Genomic DNA, 13163 nt, shown 5'->3' on the forward strand with positions numbered 1-13163 from the left:
TATTTGTAAATTATTGAAATAATTATATGAATTATATATGCTGCCACTGTAAAACTAAAAAGGTCACTACTGAAAATAATTTTCAAGCGCTAGAAACAAAAGTTAATTTAAAGGAATACATGTTAAATTGGCTTGCCATAGATGTCAGGGTGTTGTGGAGTGTATTTTGGGATACCCGCTGTGTGTGTCCCATATTGGAATGGCATATGGTGGCAGTCATAGTAAAGGCAGAGAGAAAGAGGGATTTATTTATCGCCTAGGGCAACTTAATCCCAGGCATATCACTTGTTCTCAAAATGAAACGGAATGTTGAGCTGTCTTCAGTTGAACTTGATGGATGAATTTAACCCATTTAACCCCTGGGGTTAAATCAGTCGGTGCTAAATCAACTGAATAATACCTAAAATATAAAATAATATATAAACATACAAAATAAATCATATTGGTAAAGAGGTTAAGACTTAATTTTTGGATCAAATTTTAATCAATTAATAGAACCAACCCCTTGCGTGCGACTTTGAGGTTTGGTTTCATCAATAACTAGCTAATTACCACAAATCGATTTTTAATGATACTTACACTCTGTGATCCACTTTAACATCCTGCCTAGATAATATCTGCGCTCTTACCTCCAAGCCAACACGTGAAAGAAACTCTCTCCAGCACGGCTCCCCGAAACCCTACGTGACCGTCCACTCAAGGGCCCTTGAGAGGAAATAGTTGACCTGAGCCAGTAACGGTCTTTCCTCTCCTCTTTCTCCTTCAGATTTTCCGTTGCCAAGGTTACTTACTACCAAGACAAGATCAGACACCCCACAGACAGTTCATATGAGTCTCCTCCTCGCGCTCATCTCTCTGACTGCTGATGACTGCCAGCACCTGCTGGTGACGCCACAGAGAGGTAGGCTGCAAAGTCGCTTTCTAGAAAAATCACACTTAATACGGCATGTTGACCAGGTTGGTCGCTCTCATTGCTGCTCGTCATAAAGCGATATTCTGGTATTTTTTAGAAGAAGTGTGAATTAATTAGAATTAGGATTAATAGAATATTAATTGATTCTAGTTGATTCTTAGTGTACTTCCTGTAATGAAACAGGTTTTACAAACAAACTAACCGCATTTTTTTTTTTTGGCAGTGGTTACTTCTGTATCACAATATTAACTCATTTCTGTGTACCTTCATATAGGAACTGTAGAAAACTGTGGCGGCTTCCAAAGACACAATACTCCAAAAGTTTGCTCTTGGCATAGTTTTCTTCAAAAATACTTGCTGACAGCGATATGAATAGGGTATTGTTGATTGTGGGAATTTTTCTTAGATCTTCTGCTGATAATTGTTAATGTTGCATTAAGTTCTATGAATAGCCTTGTGGTGGTTATGAAACAGGTAACTCATGACCTGAAATATCTTACACATTTTTAGCCGCAGATAATTCAGCAAAACATCTTGATTACTTGGCTGCTCATCTAATGATCCTGGCACAGCATTTTGAGAGAAACATTGTTCTCTATACAGGGAGCACCTACGTCAAGATTTCTGGGGTTTGGAATGTTAATAATTTCTGGCTCGTATCTGGTTTATTTATTACATGAAAGAAATGAATTAAGAAATGAAAATGCAGCTTTGCATCACAGGAATAAATTGCATAAAAAATATATTCAAATAGAAAAAACAATATTATAAAGTCTTACTATTTACTAAATGAATATACTAAACGAGCACACCATGAATTCATTTTCCAAACCGTCTACAGTACACCTGTAATAAGTGTTTATTTCAGACTATTTAGACTGATTCGGGTAGGTACAGCTGTACCAGTAACTGTGTGATTTGTCATAAACGGATATATGCAGAGAGAAGTAGTTCCGGCTACAATAATTATCCAAAACACAAACACAGTTCTGCTTAGTAACCTCTAAAGCGCCAAAAGTTACGAACTGCAGCTTTAACTTGTAATATAATTAAATAGTATTACAGATTTTTATTGCATTTTTTGATCAAATAAATGCAGCCTCTGTGAGCACTGAAATCAGATAAAAAACTGCAACTTTTGAACACTAAGGTGCATGTAAGTAACGCTTTATTTTGACAGTCCACTTTAGACATTCTGCTTTCAATTGGTAACTTTGCAACTAGCAATCATTAGAGTATTAGTACACTGTCTGCCTAATAACTTCTAACACTTTATATTGATGGGTCAACTTGTTCTACTAACCTAAACCTACCCTAACAGTCTACTCTGAGAGTTGGCACACATGCAGTTGACATGTAGTTACAAAGTTACTTCTAGTTACCATAATTTCTAAAGTGGACTCGGCCTCAACCTGTGATCCGTTTCAGTACATCCTAATTTTCTTCATTGTCCATTTTTGTCCATGTCCCTACCTACTTCCACCTTCCTCAAGAGGACAAACAACCCCCTTCATCCATACCCCACACCGGATGAGCTCAAAGCACGTCCTTATATGTCCAAATCTCTCAGCTTCAACAGGAAGAGGTAGTTTATTGAAAGTACACTCATTGTTTCTGCACCTCATGAATACAGTTTATACGTTTATCATATGGTATGGATCACGACGACAAAGATGTCTTTTGTGTTGCACGTTTGGTGAAATCCTTTTTAAAAAGTTTGTGAGAACAACACTATTCCATCTTTTCATTCCGTGATTCATGCTTTTTAGAAAGCAGAAACAGTGACTCAACTAGGCTGCAGCTACATAAAAACTCATTAGACTCCCAGCAGCTCTGGGAATCACAATGCAGTGGTTCCAGCCCACTCTGGCCGCGTTGCCGGACACTAGCTGAGGCACGCAGCTCCGAGGATCTGATCTATATAGCGGTGCTGCTGCCAGTCTGACAGACTGTATGGTTTCCGCTAATTGGCCGAGCTCGTTTAGTAATGGTCTCACTTTTCCTCGGCCGCCCCCTCTCTTCCGTAGCTCGCACAATGCCTGGAAGTCGCCTAGACCCACATCTCCCTCTGTTTTTTTTCTTCTGTTGTTTTTTCTCTCTCTCTTTTTTTCCCCTCGCACTAAAGACACAATTGATCCAGTCAGCATCAAAACAAATAGGAGCACAAGGACACACACGCACTCAACACCCTCGTCTAAAAGATACTTCCGACTCACATTAACAAACACGGTTTCAACACAAACACAGGACAAACTCAGTAATTGCATAATAACTTCTCAAAGCCCAACGCTTACATGTTGTTTTATGATGGCTGGCAGAATTTTTATTCATTTCACTTCAATATAAGAAGTTTGAAATGCAAGTTATTTTCATTTTGAATTGATTTAGTCCTTATTTTAATAAGACTGTATAATAAAAATGCTCTTAACAGTTTAATAGATTCCATACACGGCATACTACACTAAAATATTACACTTCACATGTAACATCAAAATATGTATTTTTTTATTTTAATAAAATGATCAAAATGTTTAACATTCATTCATTATCAGCATGTGGCTATTTGTCAGGATATTTGTCTTGATTTATGTTAAACACTACATGTAGCAGTGTTATAATTTTTTTTAAGGTTTCTAAATACAAACGTATCATGACTAGGCAATTAAAATGTAAAAACAATACTACTAACATATTATGTCATTTTAAGCAACCATTGTTTGTTGGATAATGAAACAGTGTACTAAATTTACTTGAAGAAACCTGAACAATATTTAGCTGTATTATAATTTTTTTTAGTTTGTGCATGTTTTTTTTATGGGTTACCAAAATTTAAGTAAAAACAGTAATATTGTGAAATGTTATTAGAATTAAAATAATTGTTACATTTATAGTACTTTTGAGCATGTATTACTCAAGTCTTTAGTGTTCTTTAATTGCTAGTGTTCTGTTTTTCTTTTTTGTATATACAATGATCTTAAAGGTAGCATAAATGTCTATACTCAGTATATATCAGCTGATAGCAATAAACAAAAAAATCTATAGCCTACTGACCCGTAGCAATGCAAATTAGAGAAATAACTGCCATAGAAGAAAATGAAGCAAAGGAACCTGAACCATATTAAAAAGCAAAATTGCATATAGTCTTAATTGTGTGTCTTTATGTCCATTGGTTTTCCCTCCAAACTCTCCATGAACCGTGAGTGAAGAAGTGAGGTAACTTTCCGTTTGTTTTTGAGCTATTGGAGACCTACACGGGCCCCCATATCCCCCGTCTCATTCTCCTGCCTGCTTTATTGACGGATGTCCTGCGCAGGCGTTTCATCCCTGTCTCTGGCTGTGTGTGTGTGTGTGTCTCACAGGAAGGTGGGGGGGGGCATGCTGTGGAGCGGAGGGGGTGTTCCGTAGTTCCTGCACATCTGCAGGCTGCATTTCTCTAGGTGTCGCTCGGTTGTTTTTCAGTCGTGAGAGAGGGATATCACCCATATCACTTTTTTTTAATTCTCCTATTTCCTTCCGCTCATTGCACATAACAAGCTTCCAGAAGCGCACACACACACACACTCCTGTCACAGGAAGCCAGACAGAGGTTTCCGGCAACCCTTGAGAGAGGCAGGTGAGGCCTAATTTGGCCGTACCTGCTGACCTGGCTGCATTCGCTGAGTGGCTTATCTTTGGTCTGAACTAAGGTCGTGCCCTTTGTTTAGGCCATGTTTACTGTGCAACCTGGTTCAATCAGTCCATTCTAAATTACTTTTAGGAAGTTAACTCTCCAGACTCATTTCAGATGGCCTACTTAGATTACTAATATATCCTCAGCATACTGGAGTTGATTAAGTTAAGTTTAGACTGTACGGTCATGGAGATATGGAAATCCTATTTACATACCTTTTGATTAATGTTCTTTTTTGGCTAAGCATGTAAATTGATGGATTAAAAAATCGGAAAATCTAAAAAACTATCGCTATCAAATGATTAATCACATCCAAAATAAAAGTTTTTGCTTTGCTTACATGACATGTGTGTGCACATACAATATATATTCAAAAAATATTCACGTTATATATGTATTTTAATATATAATATATTAAATTATATTATAAATTATATATTATAATATATTATAATATATAATATATTATAATATATTTAATATATATGTATTTTAATATCATATATTATATATGAATATATATATATATATATATATATATATATATATATATATATATATATGAATATATATATATATATATATATATATATATATATATATATATATATATATATATATATATATATATATATATGAATATATATATGAATATTTTTAGAATATATATTGTATGTGTGTATCTATATATACATAAGTATACACAGTGGACATAACATTTTGGATGAAATTAATCATTTGACAGAGCTAGATAAAAGTTGGGACTAAAAAGTTGGGATTTTGTTGGATATAGTTGACAAATTAATAAATAATTTTATTTATATATCATTAACCCTGTAAATAATTAATTGAATGTTGAAAAATGGTTTATGATAATATTGATTGGTCTGATATTATTATATTTTTAAAATCTGATATACAGATATAACACTTTAATTTTGCAAGGGTGCATTCAGTTGATCAAAGGTGCCAGTAAACACATTTATGTTCTTAAAAACATTTTGAAATGAATGCTGTTTCTTAGAAATCATAATGAAAGTGAAGAAATCTTAGTGAACATAAAATCACAAAAATATTGGGTATTAAGTGACACTGAAGACTGGAGTAATGATGCTGAAATTCAGCTTTGCTATCACTTTTTACATATTTAAATTTTTTATTTTTAGATATTTCAATATATATTTTTTTTATTAAATGATTTCAAGTTTGCCAAATTCATAAAAAAATTTATTTGGCAGCATTAGATTGCGCAGCTCTATCCAACCTTATATTTGTTTGCCCTGTCATCGCTCTCACTTCACAAAAGACAAGCTTGTCAGAAGAATTCTTGATGTATTTGCACGAACTTCCTCTGAGACGGTTTCCCTGGTCCTGGACAGAGACTGGGTCGTGCAGGTTTGCTTTGGTTAGCTGAACTCCTGGACAGTGTTGACAGGACATCTGACCCGTTGACAATGCTTATAAGCCCACGCTGGCCAACACGCCCAACACGCTCTAACACACAAACCCACATTCCCTGGATTCTTCACTTCCATACAAACATTTGCAAAACACACGCAACATGCATCAAAAAGCACTCTGCCCACTTTCCTGTCATCATTAAACACAAAAGAACTCTAATACACAACTATAAATACTGACACACGGGGGCCTGGAGCCTTTTCCCGCTGAGCTTCCAGCGCGTGGGCAGCATAGGGGGGATTCGGCTTCGAGTTGTTGTTTTTTTTTTTCCCTGATCAGAGACCATCTAGATCCGGACCTCAGTCATTATAAGAAACGCCACCAAACTGACCCAGGAGCAGTGAGAAAAGGCAGCTTCTACTAACACAGGAAATAAACACCCTGACTGAATGAGACTTCCTGCACGGTGTTATAAAGGATACTCTCTCCTAGGTCAGACCGGTCAGTTTTTCAGAGACACGCTTGAGTGAGGGAGGTTAGAGAGTGTGTGTGCAGCTGGGATCTGAGGAGAGGAGCTGTAAGAACAGGGCGGTGTGTGTTCTCGTCCCTGCTGGTCGGGGTGAGTTTTCCATTCAATCTTTTTCATGCATTTTTATGTTTGCTTGCAGTTAATTAGTTTTATTTTTAGCATATGAATTCACGTTTCCATTTAGTTCCTCAAAAATATGATGCTTTTCGATTGCTGTGGTCAAACCATATGCAAAATGTGTCTCTGATGGATCCTTACTCAGCTAAAAAGGTGTTATGAATGAGGTTTTGGCGTTTTATGGGAGGAGGCTCTTTGCACGCAAAATGCAATGAATGAATGGCAATTTTTCCACTGTTATATTTTTTTACTCTGAATTATTACAATGCATTTGCTAAAAGTTGGTGCGGAATTCAGTAATTTTAAAAAAATATATTTTTACTGTCCTCTTTAGATGTTTCGCTAATGACTGGACTAATGCAATACAATTATATTTAATATTTCAGTTTTGCAGAATGCTTCTGACACCTGCGGATGTGATGTTGTCGTATCAATGACTTTTTATTTTAAAGATGTTTTACTTGAGTTAGAATTATATTTGGTTTTTTTTGATGGCAGGTACGAGTAGGGAGCTGGCCTCCCCAAATAGACACTTTTGAATCTCGTCTCATCATCCTTGTCAGGTATTGTTTAATTTGTCAATGTATTTTCTGATAAAGCATCGCACATAATTAATTTGACTAGACTATATTGTTATTTAATTAACTTTATATATATATATATATATATTAGTTGACTTATATATTTTGTTACATATACATATTAAATTATAATATTATTCCTTAATACCAATACTATCTTATTTATATATCAAACAGAAAAACTAATGCAAATGGAAGAGGGACACCGAAGCTCCTCTGAGCATGCGATGGAGGTCAAAGGCTACATTAAGGAGTTCACCCGTCACTCCAACGACGTGTTGCTGAACTTAAATGAACTGCGGCACCGGGACATCCTTACAGATGCCACGCTGCTTGTGGGCACCGCCAGGCTGCGCGCCCACTGCGCCGTGCTCATCGCATGCAGGTCGGTCAACAGGGAATGCCACGATGTACGGCCATTCACTTTCTGTCACCCTCCCTCACGTCTTCTTTCCTGCCCCCCTCGGCCTGTTTTCCTGTTTGTGCCAAGATTTGTCTTTGTCTGAAGACGTTAGCTCACTCCTGCATGAGATCATGTTCCGCCTGCGACACATCTTTTGTCTCACGAGTGCATTGTATCACAGCAGATGCACTTTTTTTGCTTGCACTTAGTGTCTGTAGTCAGTTGTTTCTTTGTCTTAAGATTATCTCTTAAATTAACATGCACTTATTAGATAAGTGAAATTACATATTTAGCCTTGTTACCAGGGGGAAGAAAAAACTAAATTAATTGCATCTTGCTTAAAATACATAAAACAATCTGCCAGTGGTGCAAGTATACTGTTCTTAACACTAGTAGTTTACTAACCCCATTGGCAGGTCATTTGACCTATTTTAAGCAAAATGCACTTAAATTAGTCGAGAATAAATATCTTACATAATTTATTTTGCTGCGCATGTTAGGTTACCTTTTCTTGCCCCTAAATAAACGTGTTTTTTTCACAGCGGGTTCTTCTACACTCTCTTCTCTCGTCGAGCGGCCGGTGCTGGCGGTGAGCGGGGGTTCTCTCTCACTCTCCCCGAGGGGCTGGACGCAGGCAGCGTGTGTCTGCTGCTGGACTTCATGTACACCTCCTGCCTCCCTCTCACGCCCCGGACAGTATCCGGCGTGCTCTCCGCTGCCACCTATCTGCAGATGGAGCATGTCGCTGACACCTGCCGAGCTTTTATTCAAAGGTGAGATTGAAGATCAAAGCAGAGGAGACAGATTTTGGCCGTTTCTGGCGACACCAGATGCGACAAATTTGATTAGAGCTCAAACTTTATTCAAATAAGCAGCAATATGACGCTACCCAGCTAACCAAAATATGTTATTACAGGAACGTTTGGTTTTCAGAATGTTCCTTAAGCCGTTCAAAAAGTTACATTTTTAAATGTTCAGAGAACGTTGGGAACAACATTATTGGAATATTCCATTTTATCATTTTGCAAACGTTACTTTTTGAATTAAACGTATAAGCTGTAACATTTTAAAACAAGTCTAACTTCAGTATTTCAGTAAAACATCCATTGAAATGTTTCTGTGGTAACATTTTGAGAATGTTATTAAAGAGCTCGGTGCAAACTATTTTTGTGGTAAAAAACAGGTACATCTTTGTATTTTATGTAGCTCTAAATGGTACATATTAGTAAATCAAAATAACATATTAGTACATAAAGTGTACACCCAACTTCTGAAAACAGTCTGAATGTTTTTTTTTTTCTCTGCAGTGAAAGGATCTCTGCGAGTCCTTCTTTGTTGGAGCCAGCCTCCAGAGCACCACTCGGTGGAAGGTCACCACCTGCTCATCCCACCATCTTCTCCTCACCCTCCAGGCCTACCGCTGAGGCAGAAGATCCAATCCCAGACCGAGCCAGGTAGAGGGTTATGGTCTAATAATAAGTATTTGAATTGCATTTGACAACTTTCACCAAAAAGCCATAAAATGCATTGACTGTATCTGCAGGGTTCCAAGTGAGAGCTTTGCCTCGCCAGATCCAGAAACTTGCCTGATTGCTATCCCCAAGCCTCAGGCCCTAAAAGTAGAGGAATCCTCACCTGCAACCCCATCCACACCATCCCCAGACAGTCCTTCCCATTCCAGCGGGCAACCCAACTCACCTGCTGAGTCCAGTGGCTGCAGTCTGTCTCCCCAGTTAAAGGTCTGTAATTTAATTGAAAAGTTTGGGGGCAGTAAGTTGTCAGTAATGATTTCTTAAGGATCATGTGGCAACAAAGTCTGGATTAACTTTTGCTGAAAATGTAGCTTTGCCATTTATATCTGAAAATAAATTAAAAGCTATTTTAAATAGCAATCATATTTTTTACCGCATTACCATTTTTCCTGCTGTGCATAGTAGACTACATTCTAAAAACCTTTTAAAATCATTTTAACAACCATCAAATTGAAAACGTGCATTCCATAGAGGCTACATTAAACGTTTCAGAATTAGTTTTTCTTTATGCATCAATGTAAATCTTCAATGTTTTTCGCTGATGCAAATTAATTAGCATTTATTCATTCCAATATCTCCTCCTCATAGAAGCGATCTGAATCCAAGCCTACTCCTCACCCAAAGGCCTGTAACTGGAAGAAGTACAAGTATATTGTCCTCAACCCTCTGTGTGCCACACCTATAAAGGAGGAGGGGCCTGAAGAGGAGCGGCAAGCACAAAGCAACGCCCCCTTTGACAATGACAAGATGGAAGTCTCGTCTAAAACTACAAATAGCATTTGGACAACCGAAGAGCCTGGACTGAATAATAGGTGTTTTTTTGTACTTTTCACTTTTATCGATAAAAGAACTTCTGATGCAACTGTTTAATAATATATTGTTATGTAGAAATTCACAAAATTTAAAAACATTTAATGCATTGACCATTGTTCTGTTTCCTCTAGGAAAACTTTGTCTCTGCCATATAACACACCACAGCAAAACATATATTTTAGTCCCCATCATGTTATGGACAGCAGCTTGCATCCCCTGCCCCTTTCGGTCGGTGAGGATAAAGGTGAGCGAGCATCTCTCAACTTCACTATGAATAGATGTGCATACAAAAATACTCATGTTATCATCTTTGTTTTTAAAAGGTCTCTGCAGTCCTTATATTTGTACCCAAATTGCCAATCAGAGTAATTTACTGGGCCAGCACTCAATCAAGTTTGAGAACCTCTCTACACAGCTCGGTTACCGTGGAAATCAGGCAACAAACACGAAATCCTCCTGCTCAGGTGAGGCTGCTGACTCAAACGATAATTTTGACCTGCTTATGTCCAAATTAAGTTGTGAAATCTGCTTCCAGTTGCGATTTGTGAAGCACAGTCACTTAATAGTTTTAACTCTTAAAGATAACTTTATGTAGTTACTTTTATACTTTTGCATTACTGTTTTCATTATTCAAAGCACTTTGAGAAGGTTCTTTTAAAGGCACTATATGAAACCTAAAAAATAAAATTAATTATATTGTAATTCTAAGTTAAAAAGCTAAATTATAGTAAATAAAAATTGTAGGTATAACTGTAAATAAATTAGCATTTTATTATTACTAGTTCTGACCTCTTTCTCATTCATTTGAATCAGGAGACAAACCTTACCGCTGCAATGTGTGTGGGGCACAGTTCAACCGGCCTGCCAATTTAAAGACTCATTCCCGCATCCACTCTGGAGAAAAGCCCTACCGCTGCGACACATGTGGAGCCAGATTTGTCCAGGTACATCTGCACAGAATCACATGTATCATTCTTATTCTCAAGCATTTAAAATGTATTCTTCAGTGCAGATGCAGAAGGTTTTTTAAATATATATATATATATATATATATATATATATATATATATATATATATATATATATATATATATGTGTGTGTGTGTGTGTGTGTGTGTGTGTGTCAAAATAAATGTTGATTTATTGTCTATTATGATGTATCTTGTTAAAAAGCATCAATAAAAAGAATTCAACTAAAATTCCGTTGTAAAATGTGTGTGTGTGTGTTGTAGGTAGCTCACCTGCGTGCCCATGTTCTGATCCACACCGGGGAAAAGCCATACCCATGTAACACCTGTGGGACACGTTTCCGTCACCTGCAGACGCTGAAGAGCCACCTGCGCATCCACACTGGAGAGAAGCCTTACAGCGTCAGTTATATTTTAACAAATGTGTACATTTACAACCGCATACCTCTACACTGCAGAATCTCACTCTCAGCTCTAATCTTTTCTTCCAGTGTGAGAAATGCCACCTGCACTTCCGTCATAAGAGCCAGCTGAGGCTTCACCTGAGACAGAAACACGGCGCAATCACCAACACCAAGATCCGCTACAAGGTTCTGGCTGACCCGTACCAACCTGGACCCACCCTGCTTCAAGCTTGTTAAGAGCCATGCCGAAACATCTCTGGCACCATTTCTACATGCTCTCTCCGCAGATAGGTCGAGCTCTAAACTGAAAATGGATGGATATATAAAACAGTATTATAAAGAGTTTAAAGAGGTGGAGTGCTGCATTCGAGGACGGCTTGACTATAATTATATTACTGAAGGTATAGTCTTCCAAGAATGCAGTAGTCCTGCACTAGATGTGCTGACTATTATCTTTATTATTTGTTACTAGACTATTTTTTTATTTATTTTTCTTTGCATACTAGGTTCCTCGTGCTATTTAATCAGTTATTTTGTTGGCATATTGGCCACTTTTTTGTGGCAGGAAAAATGGTGAAAATTGTCAAAAGAAGTAAAAGAAGCATGTTGTATGAAAATACTTTAGTAGATATGGAATGATATGGATGGTTTTCGCTTTTTTTTGTTTTGTTTTTTGCTGTAATGACAAAGATGGTTTGTGGCAGAGTGTGAAGGCGTTTATTAGGAGTTCAGATTTGAATTTGAGAGAGCTGAATGAAGGTAAAAGGATTAGATATGTGGAATTCTGCAAGAAAGTGGGAAAGATTATGAAAGATTATGAAAGAATGAATGAAAGGAAGTGTGAAGAAGGAATTAAGCATGTTAGGAAAGAACAGATAAAATATACATTTGTATGATTTTTTTATTAATAATGTAATTGTATTTATTTATTTTGTTTTGCCCAAAAGTATTGCTCTTATTTGTTTGTGGATGCTTTCTGGTGTTTTTACTATATTCTGTTAACTATTTAAGAAGATAACAGAACAGCCAGAATGGAAAAACTCAAAATATAGCCTCTTAGTTGTTTATTTATAAAAAGAAGAACATCTGTAGAGGACTTGATACTTATGTTTAAAAGACCATGATTTCATGATTTTTATGGTGTATTATAGTTGCTGAGAGTCCAAGCAGGTTGAGGACTCACATTAGCCAAAATAATATACATGTAAAGATTGATGATGATGATGATGATGATGAGTATAATGATGTCAACAATACTATGTTGCACTCTTTTGCTGGACAAAGACAAGACCCATTTTATATAAATTAAAGTTAAATTAATTTCTCATTATTGTGTGTGTGCGTGTGTGTGTAAAAGACATAGTGTTGTTTTAGTATTATGGTAATATTATTATAGATTTTCTATTTTAATTTTGAAATTGGAGTAATTTTGTTGTGTATTTTTAAAAATGTGTTTTTATTCATTTTTATTGCAGTAAAACATACTTAAAATATAACCTTAACTATAGTTTAGTTACACATAACCTTGGTCAGCTGTACTCACGCAATCCTTTTTTTTAAACCATGTGAACAGTGGGAAAGTCCCTAAATTATGGGACTGGTTAAACCTGAAAGTAGTCAATCAAGGCACTTACTAGTAAAGTTAAATGTTTCGAATCTAACTTCAAAAGTCTGATTCTTGGAGCCCAGAAGAACAAAGAATTCACCTCTTAGCCCTTCCTTCCTCCGATTAGCTCACAACTTAGACCTGACTCACCCTAAAGTGTCTCAGCTTCTCTACGGGTGGTGCTGAAATAGAAACAATGAAACAGCTGGCACCTGTTTCCGGTGTT

The 13163-nt window shown here is 36.8% G+C and overlaps 1 protein-coding gene across 1 annotated transcript; it reads left to right on the forward strand.

Annotated features, from left to right (window-relative positions):
• Positions 1-444: 444 nt before the first annotated feature.
• Positions 445-12658, forward strand: bcl6b (BCL6B transcription repressor). The gene is made up of 13 exons (XM_043243339.1): positions 445-901; positions 6477-6603; positions 7129-7193; positions 7389-7596; positions 8157-8387; positions 8922-9068; positions 9158-9353; positions 9735-9958; positions 10091-10203; positions 10283-10423; positions 10773-10903; positions 11192-11329; positions 11419-12658. Exons 4-13 carry the CDS (start codon positions 7397-7399, stop codon positions 11566-11568), a joined length of 1671 nt encoding a protein of 556 aa, XP_043099274.1. The 5' UTR covers positions 445-901; positions 6477-6603; positions 7129-7193; positions 7389-7396; the 3' UTR covers positions 11569-12658.
• The last annotated feature ends 505 nt before the right edge of the window (positions 12659-13163 follow it).

Source organism: Puntigrus tetrazona, chromosome 7 (genome assembly GCF_018831695.1).
Source record: "Puntigrus tetrazona isolate hp1 chromosome 7, ASM1883169v1, whole genome shotgun sequence".
NCBI classification, from domain to species: Eukaryota; Metazoa; Chordata; class Actinopteri; order Cypriniformes; family Cyprinidae; genus Puntigrus; species Puntigrus tetrazona.